This window comes from Coenobita brevimanus, chromosome 103 (genome assembly GCF_032717465.1).
Source record: "Coenobita brevimanus isolate Jiangsu-jjx chromosome 103, ASM3271746v2, whole genome shotgun sequence".
NCBI lineage: Eukaryota > Metazoa > Arthropoda > Malacostraca > Decapoda > Coenobitidae > Coenobita > Coenobita brevimanus.
Genome location: NC_137056.1, coordinates 35,064,005 through 35,080,357, shown reverse-complemented (window position 1 = coordinate 35,080,357; position 16,353 = coordinate 35,064,005). Strand labels below are relative to the sequence as shown.

Genomic DNA, 16,353 nt, shown 5'->3' with positions numbered 1-16,353 from the left:
CATCGAACTAAAAGGGTTAATATTATAGGTTATTTGATCAGTAAATGGTTCATCACAGTCGGTGTTCCATCACATGAGTGGATCTTACCCTGCCGGTCAACCAAACTGCCAGCGCTCTCTGCACACACACAGGCTACACTAACTGGCCGATACCGTATATTGTACAAACAGTATTTGAGGATGTCGCTTGACTTACCGCAACAATTAGTCGTGTGCTTTCTCTATCCGCTGGCTGCCAAATATCAACTTCACTCTTTATTCCGGCTAATGTGACTATTTTACTCGACTCTAAGCGACTTATCGCAGTAAAAACTTTAAAAACTATCTGAACACAGCCATCAGGCCAATAATTACGAGACATGTATTATACTGCAGCAGCTATCGCCAGATTATTTCATTCATATCACAGAACACTAATAAAAAGTACTGACAAGCTGCAGCATTTAAGACTAAATGGAGAATGATGCATTGTGAAGTATGCGGTACGTAAAGTAGTGAGAGGGTTATGGCTATAGTTTCGGCGCACAAGATATACAGGGTAGAAAGATCACGTAGAATATGTACGAAACAATATGACACCACAGACGATGTATCACAAAATACCCTTCATTCCCAGTCTACATTAGTAATCCTACTTTCATGAAATGCAATAGCTACGGTATATCGCTTGCTAGTGACAATTTCCATCTTATCCATGGTGATTATTGTTGTTAACAGCACAGACATGAAAACAGATTAGCCTACCGTACACTTCTTTAGACACCCCCAGTTGTAGCGATCATTTCGGACATCGGACCCCTCCTCCACCACACGTGTACACTAATGAAGCAAACGAGGGAGGAGGCAGCCACAGGGCAGGGCAGGTCATAGTGACAGGAATAGAACTGGGCCAGAAAAAAGAAATATTGATATCTCCTGACGATTTTATTCAACTGAAGAGATACTGAGCTGGAGGGGTTAGATATAACCTTCATTAGCTGGAATCACTCCGAGGTTGAATAAAATTGTCTGGTAAAAGCAATAAAATAGAAAATATGTCCTAGAATTTAAATGATTAAATGTGGAACTACATACCGCCGCAGAGTGAAATACTGGTATAATTCAAACAAGTGAGGTGATGTGTAGAACAGGCTAATTACCAGTGAACTGGTAGCCAGATAAAGTATTAAGATAATAAGAATAAATAAAGATGTGAAAGCGTAGTGCAAAGTGGACTAAATACGCGTTACATTGATGGACCAAAGAAGGGGAAAAAAGGAAGGGGGGGGGGGGCAGGACGGGTCATCGTGACGGGAACACGGGAACGTAATGATGCTATGGGTACGTCCAGACGAGTTTATTCAGCTCATGAAAGAACTTTAGAACTAGAAAAATTATGCCGTATACATACCGGTATCTTTCACTGACCCCATCACTGACAATTTCTTAAGCTGAATTAAATCGCATGGTAGCGGCAAGACTAATGAATACGATAAATATGATATCCTTGGGTTGACGAGGACTATGCGAGGAAAAAGGAAGGTACACTGGTAATTATACCAGTAAGTAAAGTGTGGGAAGGTGGTGTGTGGAATGAAGAGTGCAAAGGAGTGAGGGAATAAAGGAAAAAAAAAATGTGTGAGGGAATACAAGAGTAAACGAGTGTGAGGAAAGAATAAAACCTAAATAAAAAATAAGTACGTGAGAATGAAGTGAGACGGTAGAGGGTGGAGTATCTAATAAAGAATAAGAGCTACAATGACGGAGAAAGAGGAAGGGCCGGCCAGATCATGGCGCCAGGAACTGACACTAGCCAGAGAAATATCTTCCGACAATTTTACTCAGTTTGGGGAAAGCTTCGAGCTGCAGGGGTTACATATCGCCTTGATGAACCCCTTCACTACTCGGCTGTTCTATCCATTTATAGGAGAAATAGGTTATCTTTTAAAAATAAAACAAAAATGAAATCCTCAGGTTAAGATTGACAATACAGAACGATACACAAGGAAATATAAGTAGAGATGTCAGATGTGTGTGGGTGGGAAGCGTAATGAAGAATACGAGCTACAGAGGCATGGTAGCGAGGGAGAGCAGGGCAGGTCATGCCAGGAGTAGAAACGAGCCACAGGACACACAACCAGTTAAAAGGTGATATATCAGCAACCCTACCATTCTTACAAACACAAAACAAAGTATACAAATAAAACATACCGGTATACAAATGACAGACTGTATAGTTATCATAAATGTGTCCACCGGCAACAACCCTTAACCCTGTCATTATGATATATTTTTCTATTCATTCTTGTTCTCGCCATTTTTCAAATCTTGAGACTTTTCGAGTTACACGGATTAGCCATAGCTATCCTTATCTTAACCTAAATATCACAATGTCACACTAAGCTAAACACAATCGTATGATGGCAGCAAGAAAGCACTAAATGGGAAGTCATCATACCGAATGGGTTAGTGATCTCCCCCGCACCTACCCACGTCTGAGAGGGGGAACATGCGCTGCTATTTTTACCACAAACAGGGAAAGGAAAACAAAGGCGGTGATGTGAGATCGATCCAGGGTTGGTAGATTAAAGGCAGGTGGACACGCAGGGCTAAGGAGAGGAGGGCCAGCTGCTGTAAACCTACGCACTCACTAACAAACTACCCACACTCATTAACAGACCAACACTTCAATAGCCAAGGGGAACAAAAGACCTAGAACGTATAAATCCCTTTCCTATCTTGTTCCTGCTACTGGTCGGCGATTTATTTCAACCCAAGGAAGACACTTGCAGTGAACAGCTAAAAGTAGATTGTGTCTTACCTTCGTTATAATGAGTTTCGTTTACGGCTTAAGCCGAATAAAACAGTCTGGACGTAGCAAGAATAAAATGCAAATCATCGACGTGAAATGTATAATACATTTTTCCCCTTGCGTTAGAACTTTTCAATATGACGGTCATTTTATTATACAAATTTTGGCCTGAACCTCTTCCGTTCGATAACGGCTTGTATCATACGAAAATCTTGTTAAACAGCTTCAGCAGAATCACGTCTCTGCATGCCAATTTTGCGCTAAATCCCATTAGTACGACACAGCAATTTGGGCCTAAAACCCTGTGTGATGACGCCTTTTTCTATTCATACTATCACCCGATTATTCAGCTTGGTATAGCGGATAATGAATGTTTTCATTATATAAGTACTTTATACTGTGAACTCATACACGAAAACCTTAACTTCACAAGAACTGCTGCACAATGATAATCTATCAAATGTCCAGTAAATGTGTGTAATATAGTGCTTTCCAAACTGGTATGTGGGAGTCTAAGGATCATGGCTGAAGCAACAACCCAACGGCATAAGGTGAGGGGTGAAGGCAGGCAAGGCAAAGGACGGCGGGCATGAGCTGGGACTGGCTGGCTGGCTCTCTCCATCCCGTACTATAAAGCCATTCACCTCATCTCGCCTCAGTCCACCACCCACATTCATTCACTCACTATATACAGAATTTTCTCATTCACTCATAACCTCACAAGTCACAAGATAACCCCCCCCTCCTACACGGCCAGTACAGCATGATGCTTTTTCACAGTTTTCTCCAACAAACTTAACATATACTTTCTCCTAAGAAAATAGCTACGTTCCATTTAATCACCTCCACCAGGTGACATTTTTCACCTTACTCAGGCCACCACTAGACGATTTTATTCAAACTAGGAAGGCTCTCTAACAGTGAATGAATCACCCCCTTGAATCCAGTGACTTTCATTTTTACTAATTCCAGATGTTTTTACCCACCACTTCAAAAACTCTCCTTCAGATCGCCTGGAGGCAGCACTGACAAAATGAAAATTACCGGTACGCCTTTCTTATTTTGTTCTTGCTATTTTCAAGCTGTTACCTAGCCTATTATTATTTTTTTTCGTGAAGGAGTGAGATTACCCTTCACTACCCCGTTGACTACTAAATATGGACGAATGACAGAAGGGACTAACATCAGATACGGCATAACTTAGCTACAGCTTATCCCTGACAGCCGTGACGGGGTGGGGGGTTGGGAAATTTCGCTGTCTCCTGACCCAACGGCCCTAGATGCATATTTTCGTTGCAATTGCAACTAATCAATTTGAGCACTTCTCTTCCTGAAGTCTAGATTAAGTTAGATTAGTCTGTTTGGGGGTGTTTGGTTTGTCTGTTAGGATTAGTAAGTTCGACCAGATTTAGTCCAACAGGGTTATAAAGTTTCATTAGTCTGTTAGGCTTAATCTAGGTAAGGGCAACAGGTAAAGTACTAGCGGCGATCGTGGGAAGAAAACTTAAATGGCATACAGAACAGAAATATGCGTCCCAGTCCCGTATTCTAGTTGGCTTGTTTTCCAGCACCTCGTTCTTTGGGAGTTATTCAGCCTATTTCACCTTTATATTCTCCTGTATGCCTTTTACATCCCCATTATTATCTTGTATGCCTTTCATATCCTCTCAGTACTGGCATGGTAGATATAACCTAAATTAAATACAAAAGAGTATTAACATGGCACAAGAATAAAAAAGGTGGTCAGGAAGAACCGCCAAGATGCCACCTTAACCGAAGAAAAGACGACCGCAGGTCCAAGTTCGCCCCATTAGTACCATACTTACGTCCAACATCAACCTATTTTCGACATGTTGTATGGTGTATTGATGCAGGGGGGTGAGGATGGAGGTACAGGTCCCTGTGCTTAATCCAGGATAGGCAACCTAACCAACCACAACACTGTAGGTAACCTTGGGGTAGGGTATCCCAACGAAAGAAAAAATAAATATAAGTTGTTATGTTTTTAATAAGCCGCAAAAATACAGGAAAAAATTAGAACCACTGCGCTTTCTTTTTACCTAAAACTGAATATCAGATCATTTTTCTCAGCATGAAAAAAATAATAGGAAATTTATAATTATAGAAAATTTATTTTGTAGACTGCTGTTGTAAGGAGCGTGTCTTCTTATCTAGTCTCCTCTGACGCATGACCTCACATTACTGTCGATTACACAAATATCATAAACGGTGAAGTTCATATCAAACACATGAAAAAAAGCATGAAGAAGAAAAACAAAAAAAGTGCACTATAACGGGGTCCAGAGGGTCCTGGGGTCACTCTAAGCAGATACACATGACCATACATCATGGAGTAGGCCTACTCTAATATCATAAAAGTGCTCACATTATGTTCACACATGTAAATGCCAGTATCACTTTCTGTCAGTGTGTGTAAAATTTGCACCGAGGACGGCAACCTGGGCATATAATTCCCACCAAAAAAAAAAAAAAAAAAAAAAAAAAAAAAAAAAAAGACACCTATGAGCAGGTAATACCCCCACCTCCAAAGCGGGTATAAGGGCAAGTGAAGGTAGAGGAATGCAGAGATTTGCAACCCACGTAATTGTGTGACAGTGGGAAATTAACATCCCAGGTTGCCTTTGTACCGTGGACGGTAACCTAGGGTACAGAATTCCCACAAGCACAAAAAGGCACCTATGAGCAGGGGTACAAATAAGACATCCCCACCTGCAAACAGGGTCTATGGGCGAGTGAAGGTAGAGGGAAGCAGAGATTCGAGGCCCACGTAATTACATGACAACCAACGACGCAGTTAGTGGGAAATTATTACTCCTGGTTGCCCATTCCGGGATGAGGTCATGAGAGTAATGGATATCGCATGAACACAATAATTAAATTATTAACCCATAACTGAAACAAAATGGAGAGGAGAAAGTGTGAGAGAATGGGAGTACGGATGGGGTATATGTGCAGGAGTAGGTGGGAATGAGAGGGCAAAGGAAGGAGTGTGTATAGTTGTGAGTAAAAGATGGAAGAGGAGCATAAGACAGTATGGATCAGTTGGATCAAGGATTGTGTGGGTAAAGTTGAAAGTTGGAATACAAATGTGGGCAATTGTGTGTGTGTATGCGCCAACGCAAGATCGTGCTAGAAGAGTGAGAGAAGAGTTCTGGACAAATGTAGAAGTATGCATGGAAAAGTTTGGAAGGAATGACAGAGTGTTTTTGATTGGTGATATGAATGGTAAAGTTGGGAATGTGAAGGTGGATGGAATAGTTGGTGAGTGGGGTGTGCCTGCTGAGATAGATGAGAATGGGAGTACGTTAGTGGACATTTGTGCTGGGAGGGGGTTGGTGATAGCCAATACCCTCTTCAGACATAAAATGATCCACAGGTATACATGGCGAGTGATGAGAAGGGTGGGTGGTGAATTGAGTGAAAGGAAGGCAATGATTGATTATGTGTGTGTGGATGAAAGGATGCGAAGATGTATATTGGATGCAAGAGTTTATAGAGGTTGGGGAGTGGACTTTCTGACCACTACTTGGTGGTGGCCAGAGTTAAAGTTCAAGTAAGATGGAGGAATAGAAGAAGGGAAAGACGAGAGGAAGGAGTAGTTGCAAGGAGAGTGGAAAGGTTACAAGAGGATGAGAAAAAGGCAGAGTATAAGAGAGAAGTGGAGGAACGATTGGGCAAATATGAGTTGGAGCAGATGGGGGACGTGGAAGGTGTGTGTAGAATATTTACAGAAGAAATATGTGCAGCATGTGATGTGGTGTGTGGAAGGAAGAGAAGATGGAGGGGGGGTGCAAGGAACAGCGTGGTGGACTGAAGAGGTGAAACGGGCTGTGGCACAAAAGAAGAAAGCATACAATGAATGGATGAGAAATAGGGACGTGGAAGAAGTTGAGAGGCGGAAGAGAGAGTTATATGTAGAAAGGAAGAGAGAGGTGAAAAGATTAGTAAGAGAGAGTAAGAAGAGAGTGGATGAGGAATTTGGAAGGAATTTGAGTGTAAAGTGGAGGGACTGTAAGAAAATGTTCTGGAAAGAGGTGAAAAGAGTAAGACAGGGTGGAAGTGAAGTTAGCATGGGAGTGAAAGATAAAAATGGTAGATTACAAGTGGAGAAGGGAGAAAAAGTGAGCAGATGGAGAGAACACTTTAAGGAATTGTTGAACGTGGAGGATGGAAGTAATGCAAGTACAAGTGGCTGGGGAATGGCTGGGAGAAGGAGGGAGGTGAGAAGACAGGAAGAAATCAGTAGGATAGAAGTTGTGGAAGCAATGAAGAAAGTTAAATCAGGGAAAGCCCCAGGAATTGATGGAGTGTGTGGTGAAATGGTGAAGCATGGGGGAGAGATAGTAGTAGAATGGATGTGGAAGATGTGCAGATTGGCCTGGGAGGAAGGTAGAGTCCCGGAGGATTGGAAGTCAGGTATAATTATTCCCTTGTACAAAGGAAAAGGGGAAAAAGAAGTGTGTGGTAATCATAGGGGCATTTGTCTTCCTAGTATAATAGGAAAAGTGTATGGTAGGATACTTATTGACAGAGTTAGAGAAAGAACAGAGAAATTAGTTGGAGAAGAACAGGGAGGCTTTAGGAAGGGAAGAGGTTGTGTAGATCAGATATTCATTCTCAGATCTTTAGTGGAAAAGTTTCTAGAGAAGGGAAAGAAGTTGTATGTGGCTTTCATGGATTTGGAGAAAGCATATGACAGGGTGGATAGACTAGGATTGTGGAAAGTGTTAAGAATATATGGAATAGATGGGAAGTTGTTGAATGCTGTGAAGAGTATGTACGATGGTGCGAAGGCTGCAGTGCGTGTGGATGGTGAACTAAGTGAATTTTTCTCTTTGAAAGTTGGGTTGAAACAGGGATGTGTCATGTCTCCATGGTTGTTCAATCTGTACATGGATGGGGTAATAAAAGAGGTACAAGGTAGGGTAGTGGATGTTGGAGTGGCCCTGGTGAGAGAGGATAGTGTTTGGAAACTCCCTGTACTGTTGTTTGCAGATGATACTGTGTTATTGAGTGAAGACGAAGGAGAGCTGCAAGGCTTGGTGGATGAGTTTGAGAGAGTGTAGGAAACGGAATCTAAAGGTGAATGTAGGGAAGAGTAAAGTGATGGTCTTTGAGAGAGGTGAAGTCAGTGAATGTACAGCGAGGTTGGATGGTGAGGAATTGGAAAATGTGAGTACGTTTAAGTACTTGGGTAGTGTGATGAGTAAGGATGGAGGTTTGGAGGGTGAAGTGCTTGAAAGGGTACAGCAGGGAAGAAAGGTTGCTGGTTCTTTGAAAGCAGTGATAAGAAACAGGGAAGTGAGCATGGAAGTGAAAAAGTTACTACATGACAGTATTGTGATACCAACTCTAACGTACGGAAGTGAAGCGTGGACGTTGTTGGAAGGACACAAGTCAAGAGTGAGAGCCGTGGAAATGAGTTATTTAAGAGGAGCCTGTGGAGTCACATGGAGAGACAGGCTGACGAATGAGGATATAAAGGAGCGTTGTGGTGTTGATGTGGATGTGATAGGAAGCGTTATGAGGAACACACTGAGGTGGTTTGGCCATGTGGAGAGGATGGAGGGTGAAAGACTGACGAAGAGAGTGTATGTGAGTGAGGTGGAGGGGGAAAGAGGGAGGGGGAGGCCGAGGATGAGATGGAGAGATGGGGTGGAGAGGTATATGAGAGAGAGGGATGTGAGTTGGGAGCAGGGGAGTGAAATGGCGGGGGACAGGGCGACTTGGAGGCGATTTGTTTGTGGCCACCCCAAACGGGATTGAGGCGTCTGGCAATAGATAGATAGAACCCATGCACCGTTAATATACTGTCAAACCTGAAAGGGTGAAAGTAGCTTTGATTACCGGTACTGCATATGCACCTTGCAATAAGAAATGTGGATGAGATGGCATGTTCTGGAACTAGTTACACATCCAGTGACACCAGGGCACTGCAGGTTAGCTTGCATAATATGCCAGAATCCATGACAGCAGGAGTGCTATTGCTTTGCTGACATCAGCATTTAAATACTGTACCATACCTACATTCTACATTTACGAAACAACTAAGGTACTTTACAAGCAAACTTTTTCCTAAATATATCAAGATGACTGCAGTTTCATGTACAATATCAATTAAACGTTTGTAAATTTCAACACTGCTCTGGAGAACACATCCAGCATTATATACTTCCCATATACGTTTGATAACATTATTCCCGAATAACAAACATAATTTTCGCTCAACTGCCATTATATCGAGCATCCTCTACTATATGATATATCTCGACCTCAACTTGCATCCACATATTATATTACAATCATTATTATGCTAGCTATAACAATATTCAAGTCAACTGCTAATAACGAAGGAAACATTTCACCATTACAACCTACTCACCTTCAGCTTTTTGTTGAGCTTCTGACAGTACCGATACAACATGGCCAAATTAAGTGGGCCAAAGTCTGCATAGAAGTTCTCATAAACGAGTTCATCGTCTATGGAGAAGTAGTGAGTGTTGGCTGTGGACCGGGGTCTGCCAGATGTACGCAGTGTCACAAAATACAACCGATCTGTGGAAAGACAAACAACAGCATCATTTACTGCTATTTGCAAATCTCTGTGACACTCTCAGATGAATGAACTGCTTGGCGTTTGCTGGATTAGTATCGTACTAGTACTAGGGTTAGCTAGAACTACTGGTGATAGTATAAACCTTTACACACTCATCACTCACTCCAGCTGATATCATCTGGTATTAGGCTGGCTGAAATGTAAAACTAAAGGTGTCATGGTTGTAAATGTCCACACACACACACACACACACACACACACACACACACTGCAGTAGAGATCAATACATCTGGAGGGAAAGTAATTGTAGCCAATTTGTACATGACACCCAGATCAAACACATTGGAAAGAGGCGAATACGAGGATCTGGCAAAGTACAATTCAGATTTTAAGAGTACCGGTATTACTACACAGAATGGAAGAGAAATCGGAAAGAATTGTACTAACTGCAGATTTTAATACAAATATATATTGGAATACTCTTGATATAATAAGCCAAGAAAGCTGCTAGGACCAAAAGCTACTGGATCTCGTGCAGGAGTTTTTCCTAACGCAACATGTAAGGGAAAGCACCAGAACAAGAGGACTCGATGAACCTCAATGCTAGATCTTATATTTACTAGGCAAGAAAACGATATTGACAATTTAATACCCGTATATCACCCTCCATTCGGCAAAAGCGACCATGCAGTACTAAACTGCAACTTCAGGATTGCATATGACACAGTTAACAGCAATGAAAGTTACAAAAAGAGCCTAACCTATACAAAGGGAAACTATCATGACCTAAAAAAATACTTCTTAGAAACTGGTTGGGAAAAGGAGCTTAGAGGACAAGATTTAAATGCTATATATAAAAAATTCTGTAAACTTTATGAGATTTGTTGAGGAATAGATACAGAGGACACAACAGTAAAAGGGCATATAACAACTATAAACTGGCAAGAAGCGATTATATATAAATAAGGAGGGAAGCCCAAAAACAGTTTGAGGAGGATATCATAAATAAAAATAGTGATCAACCTAAGCTATTTTACAGCTACATCAGACCAAAGTAAAAGATAAAATACAATCCATTACGGATGAAGGAATCACCTATACACAAGAGAAGGATATTCGTGAGGCACTAAATAAGAATTTCCAATCAGTTTTTACAGAAGAAAAAAATTTTGAGAGGGATTATGTGGAACATGCATGCCCACACATACTACCAGATATACAAACAGCCTATCAGAAAAAGAAATACAGGAAGAGTTATGTAAATTAGAAAAAGAAAAAGCAAATGGTCCTGATGAAATTTCATGTTGGGTGCTACATGAATGTGCAAAGGAGTTAAGTAAACCATTATCTTTAATTTTCAAGAAATCCTTGAGACAAAGTAAACTACCTGATATTTAGAAGAAAGCAAACATTGTTCCCTTATTCAAGAAAGGGAATAGATAAAATCCACTCAACTACCGACCAGTATCACTGACCAGTGTTGTAAGCAAGATATTAGAAAAGCTTATAAGAAAAGCTTGGATAAATTATCTAGAAGAACAAAATATGATAACAGAAAGACAGTTTGGTTTCAGAAAAGGAAAATCATGTTACTAATCTGTTGAGCTACTATGACAGAGTAACAGACACATTACAGAAAAGAGAAGGATGGGTGGACAGTATCTATTTAGATTTCAAGAAAGCATTTGACAGTACCGAACCAAAATCTTTTATGGAAACTGTACCATCAAGGAGGAATCCAAGGCAAACTGTATTGTTGGATGTAAGATTTCCTCAGAAAATGAGAAGGAGAACAGCACTAAGGGGAAATTACTCATCATGGAGAGAAGTGACTAGCGGAGTTCCACAAGGCTCAGTGCTGGCACCAATCATATTTTTAGTGTATGTAAATGATACAGACAGTAACACTGGAAATGAAAGCTATCTAAATATGTTGGCTGATGATGCAAAAATACAAAGGAGAATTACTAAAACAGACTCTTGTAAAGAGCTACAAGAAGAATTAAATAAACTTCATGAATGGCGTAATACATGGCAAATGGAATTCAATGTGGACAAGTGTAATGTAATCTAGTTTGGTAAAAGTGGAAAAAGACCTGATTAGGGTTACACGTCAGGAAATAAAACCCTACACACATCAGAAAGAGAGAAGGACGTAGGTGTGATTATCAATAACAGACTATCTCCAGCTGACCACATCAGAGAAGGTACGGAACATGTATACACTGCTTGCAAATATGAGAATAGCGTTCACAAACATAAATGAAGACATGCTAAGAAATATAACATCATTCATCAGACCAACCCTGGAGTATGCATCAGAAGTCTGAAGTCCTCGTCTCAAAAAACACATAGACAAGACTGAAAAAGTACAAAGGGCCGCTACAAGATGGGTACCAAGCTACTGTCCCGTGTCTTAAACCATTTTTATCGTGCATATCCTTAAATTTGTGAATTGTTTTGGCACACGCTGTTTCATTCGGTAGTGCATTCCACTGATCAACTGCTCTATTTGGGAAACTAAATTTCCCTACGTCTTTATTGCTTCTCTTTTTATGCAGTTTTTTGCAGATTCCTCCTGCTGATGCATCCCCATAGGTTATGTAATCATTTATGTCTATTTTCTCCTTCCCTGATATGCATTTATATAGTATAATCATGTCATCTCTTTTCCTTCTCTCCTGTAGTGTTGGTAGATTCAGTTTTTTTAGTCTTTCTTCGTAGCTTAGATTCCTTAACGAGCTTGACTCATTCCTGTAAAGATACAATTAGGTAAGAACACACACACACACACACACACACACACAAAAAAAAAAAAAAAAAAAAGGTCGCTGCTTACCGTACCACAAAAAAATTACCCCATACTGAAGTAGCGTAGTGTTGGTACCTAGGTAAAACAGGATCCGCTCTGGTGCCCTTGCAACCACCAGCAAGCACTGTGGGGCTGAGGTATATTTCAATCATTAGTTCAGAAAATGGAAGAGCCAGAATTCCACTGTACATACAGTAGTCGTACGAACTAACTATTCCCCCTCACCAAGGAATTTTGAGAAACAGAATTTCTGAAGAAAGCGCATTCCCAAGAAACTCAGTGATCTGTGCCAAGCCCCAGGATCTACGCACAGCAACATGTGTTCTAGTCATCCAACATTGTATGAATGTTGGATCACAAATAGTGCAATGAGGCGGCAAAGGTCATATCCATTGTAGGAAGAACATGAAAGCTGGAAGACGTTTCGGGCAGGCAGTTACCACTGGGGAGAAGGGGGAAAGAATACTTCCCCAGTATCCCTGTTTGTCGTAAAAGACGATTAAAAGGGGCCTCTTGCTTCAGTCTTCCTCTCCTTTCTGTCCTCTTCTGTTCCTCCATCCTACCTCTCTTCTTCATATTTCCGTGTTTCTTCCAGCCTTTATTATCCCTCTACACCTACAATGCCATAGTCATATTATGGCTTGGTGTTATTTCATTATTCCTTCCTTGGGCAAGTAGTACAAGTTACGTGCCTCCACAGCCTCCAAAAGGGGAAAATTTAAGATACTGGCCACACAAAAACCCGCACTGCACACCATCCATTCCTCCGACTTTTCTGCACCTGAAGTCCTACATGTTAGATCCATGATCCCTTTTAGTTTGGTTAAAGGCTAAGTATTGTCAGACTAAAGGGTTGAGTTAACTAGCCTTGCAACGAAGCAGACTTACCCCTGCCGGATAATGTTTAACGAGTTTCACGCAACCTTGATTTAGTATCTGAGTTGTGTGAGGGGCTCCAGTCCGATACGTGAAAACAAAATGATTATAGGTATAGTTTCCCTTGCACAACTTTTTTTAACCCAGTCATTCTTGTGGTTATGTTTTGGGTTATTCTTACTACCTCCAGACTATCTTATTCAGCCTGAGGGGGACCTTTTGCAGTGAAGGGCATATGTATCCCCTCCAGAACAAAAGCTTCCTCCAAAGATGAATAAAATGACTGGAAATTGCAAGAACATTAAATGTGTCATCAGACTGAAAAGACAGTCAATCCTCTTGAGATAGTTTGTGCAGCATGCTGATCTAGGTCAATGCAGGAAATTGCCTGGAAGCTTAGAGAGAATACGGTGATATTACTGCAGCACAATGCTGGCTTTAGTCAAATGCTTAGGTTAGAATGGATGTGAGAACTAATTCCAACTTATCCAAGGAGTGAAAGTCTCATTTGATCATTATGCATAAGCTCCAAGAAGTTCCAAAGATTTAGCCTATTGTCATCCTAACTTACTATAGGATGCCCTGAGGGAAATTAATTGATTACAGCTACTTCTTCAAGTTTTGTCGCATCCCTCTGTGAAAAGTTTAAGGGGCTTTGTCCAGACATTGTCCACAGGAAGTGATTCTAATGGACCAAATCCATGTGGGAGACAGGCACAGGATACTCAGACACTGGTGTCCTTTGGCAATGCAGGCTCTTTAGTGCCTCACTTGCTGAGTTAACCTCACTAAGTGGGAAAGGAAAACTTCTCTATTATTATTATTATTATTATTAACTGTGGAATCTGGGGGATTACAAACTGAGTGACACACAAAGGACTGAACACAAATAGGGATACAAACATAATGTAATCATGTTTTACTGGGTGGAGAGGTGTGAATAAATGATATGAGGTGGCTCTAGGGTAATAGATAGTACACAGAATATTTGAGGCCTTTACCATACTCTCTTGTCCATACTGGATAAATAGCTCCTGTAGCCATAATCACTGTAAACTAATAATACAATGGGAGGCATCTGGACCATGCTTTCTGAATGGTAAGACATGGTAAGGCAGCTAAAAAGGAAAGTGGCCCAACCCACAAATGAACATAATCATCAATAGTGAAACCAAGAGTTTAACATTAAGAGTATATTTATCACTGTTGTTGCTGCCCAATCCGAGTCTGTTTGACCCAGCAGACCCGTCGACCACTGACAAGCAACTGCTTCTGTGGAGTTGTCCCATGGGTATGGTACAATACAGTACCATACATACAGTTATATACAGTACGCCATGCAGAGATCCTGCATTCCCTTGTGGTAGATGACGCCTCTCCAGGGTCAGACCAGGGTCCTTCCTCAGTGTGGGATTGGGAAATATGAGGAGGTTTGGCTCCATGGTGGATGCTGCAGCTGCTTCACCCTGGATACACAGCACCACCACACTTAGTCTCCTAAACAGCGCTACCTGTAGCTACTGGTAAAACTATCCAAACTCATACATCGTTCAGCAAAAGGTTGCCTGGTGGAAATGAGTATGGGTAGGGTTGTCAATACATGATATTGCAATACTGCAGCAGACAGTCCTTAACATCCATGGCACAGGCTTTAAAAGTACAGTAGCTCAAACATATTACCCACTAAAATCTGCCCCTTGATTCCTCAATGACTTCATAAGTACACAGAATATAACTATAGGATCTCTCATCTCCTTAGACCTGTGTATGCCTATGAATCCTTAAATGTATAAAATTAAAAATTTTGACAAGTAGCACTTACATATGCAATAAATGTGAAACAAATGCACCAATGTTAGCTACAGAAATGAGAGAAAATTCCATAATCTTTATACCATAGAAGCTTCAACACTGCCAATACAGTCAATGCCACAGCTTTCCATATTTTATGCAACCTGCAAAATATAGTACAGTATCTGTATATCTGATATGGGTACACAATACAGTACCTGGTATGCTTTGCAGGTAGAGAATGGATACATGAAGGTAACAAACTACTTTTCCTGAATAAATAATACAGGTGTCGCAGTCTTACTTTTCAAAAGTACAGTAGCTAGTTCCCAAGGCATATAGCGGTGATGTACTTTTAGGTCACAGCAGGCTCTTTAAAAGTAGCCCAATCATGCAGGCAAACTGTTATATTGGCATTATTGGATACTGGTATAGCCTACAGTAGATTCAGACAGGCTCAGCAGGCAGTTACTGGCACCAGACTGGGGCCAATGAGATACAATCCAACCTGGAAAGCTCTCCCTTGATATGAATGTGGCTTGTGGATCATTCTTCCCATTAATTTCCAAGAGGAAAAGAGAGGTGGTCTCAATGAAGGTACGAGGGGATACAGTTTGTTAAAGTTTTCTGTGATGTCAAACACATCCTGCTCAAGCCCAACACCTAGGAGTGCCTCCTCGTGTGCTATAAACATGGTCTCACGTGCCTTCATCTCTCTGGTAGCTATAGTACAGTATGATGTGAAATTTGTGTTCTTTTGGAACAGCTACACAGGACACAGCTGGCCTTGGCTGAAGGTGTTATTTAGATCTAAAGCTTCTGGCAACTTACATTAACTAAAGTCTTTCATGTCTCAAAAGTTACCTAAGCCTTCAGGTAGAATATCCTTAAAACTACGAAACTCAGGATTGTGGTACAATAAATACTGATGCTGGACTATGTCCTCTTTACATCTTCAAAATGAGGTACCGGTACTGTAGCTACCAATATTTTACATGTTCACAATGAAGTACAGTACCAGTACACTACTTTTAATGTTATAGCTACTTCTTGAGCAGCTACACTATACGGTGCTGCATTCTGTTGCTAAGTAAAGGAAAGCCGAAATTTTCAGTTTCCATTACTGACGTGAGTAATTTTCAATGAAGACCATGATGGTCAACCTAGTACCAGTACAGCAGAAAAAATAAGTGGGGGGGGGGAGTACTGGACCTAATACTGTACCAGTACTAGCATGCTACACAGTAGCAGGCTTGGGTCAAATTACTTGTACTGAAGTGCCCAGTACAAAATCATGAGTACCTGTGCTGTACCTGGACTTAAGTACAAAATCTTGAGTACTTGTACTCGAGATAAAAAAAAAAAGCAATGAACTTGTTCTTGGGCCAAATGTATTTGAAAAAATCAAGTACGGTACTTTTCAAATACTGTACAGTTCAATCATACAAGGTACACTGCTTAAATAATTAAGTGACAATAACTGCTTTGTCAATGGCATTAAACTGA

At 40.9% G+C, this 16,353-nt stretch overlaps 1 protein-coding gene across 1 annotated transcript in view; it reads right to left on the bottom strand.

Annotated features, from left to right (window-relative positions):
- The window catches only part of LOC145415744 (dual specificity protein phosphatase CDC14C-like), a 316,480-nt gene that overhangs the window by 278,357 nt on the left and 21,770 nt on the right, over nucleotides 1-16,353 (bottom strand). The window contains exon 2 of the mRNA XM_080284978.1: nucleotides 9,195-9,367. Coding sequence (XP_080141104.1) covers nucleotides 9,195-9,367 — 173 coding nt within the window. The remainder of the gene's footprint in view (nucleotides 1-9,194; nucleotides 9,368-16,353) is intronic.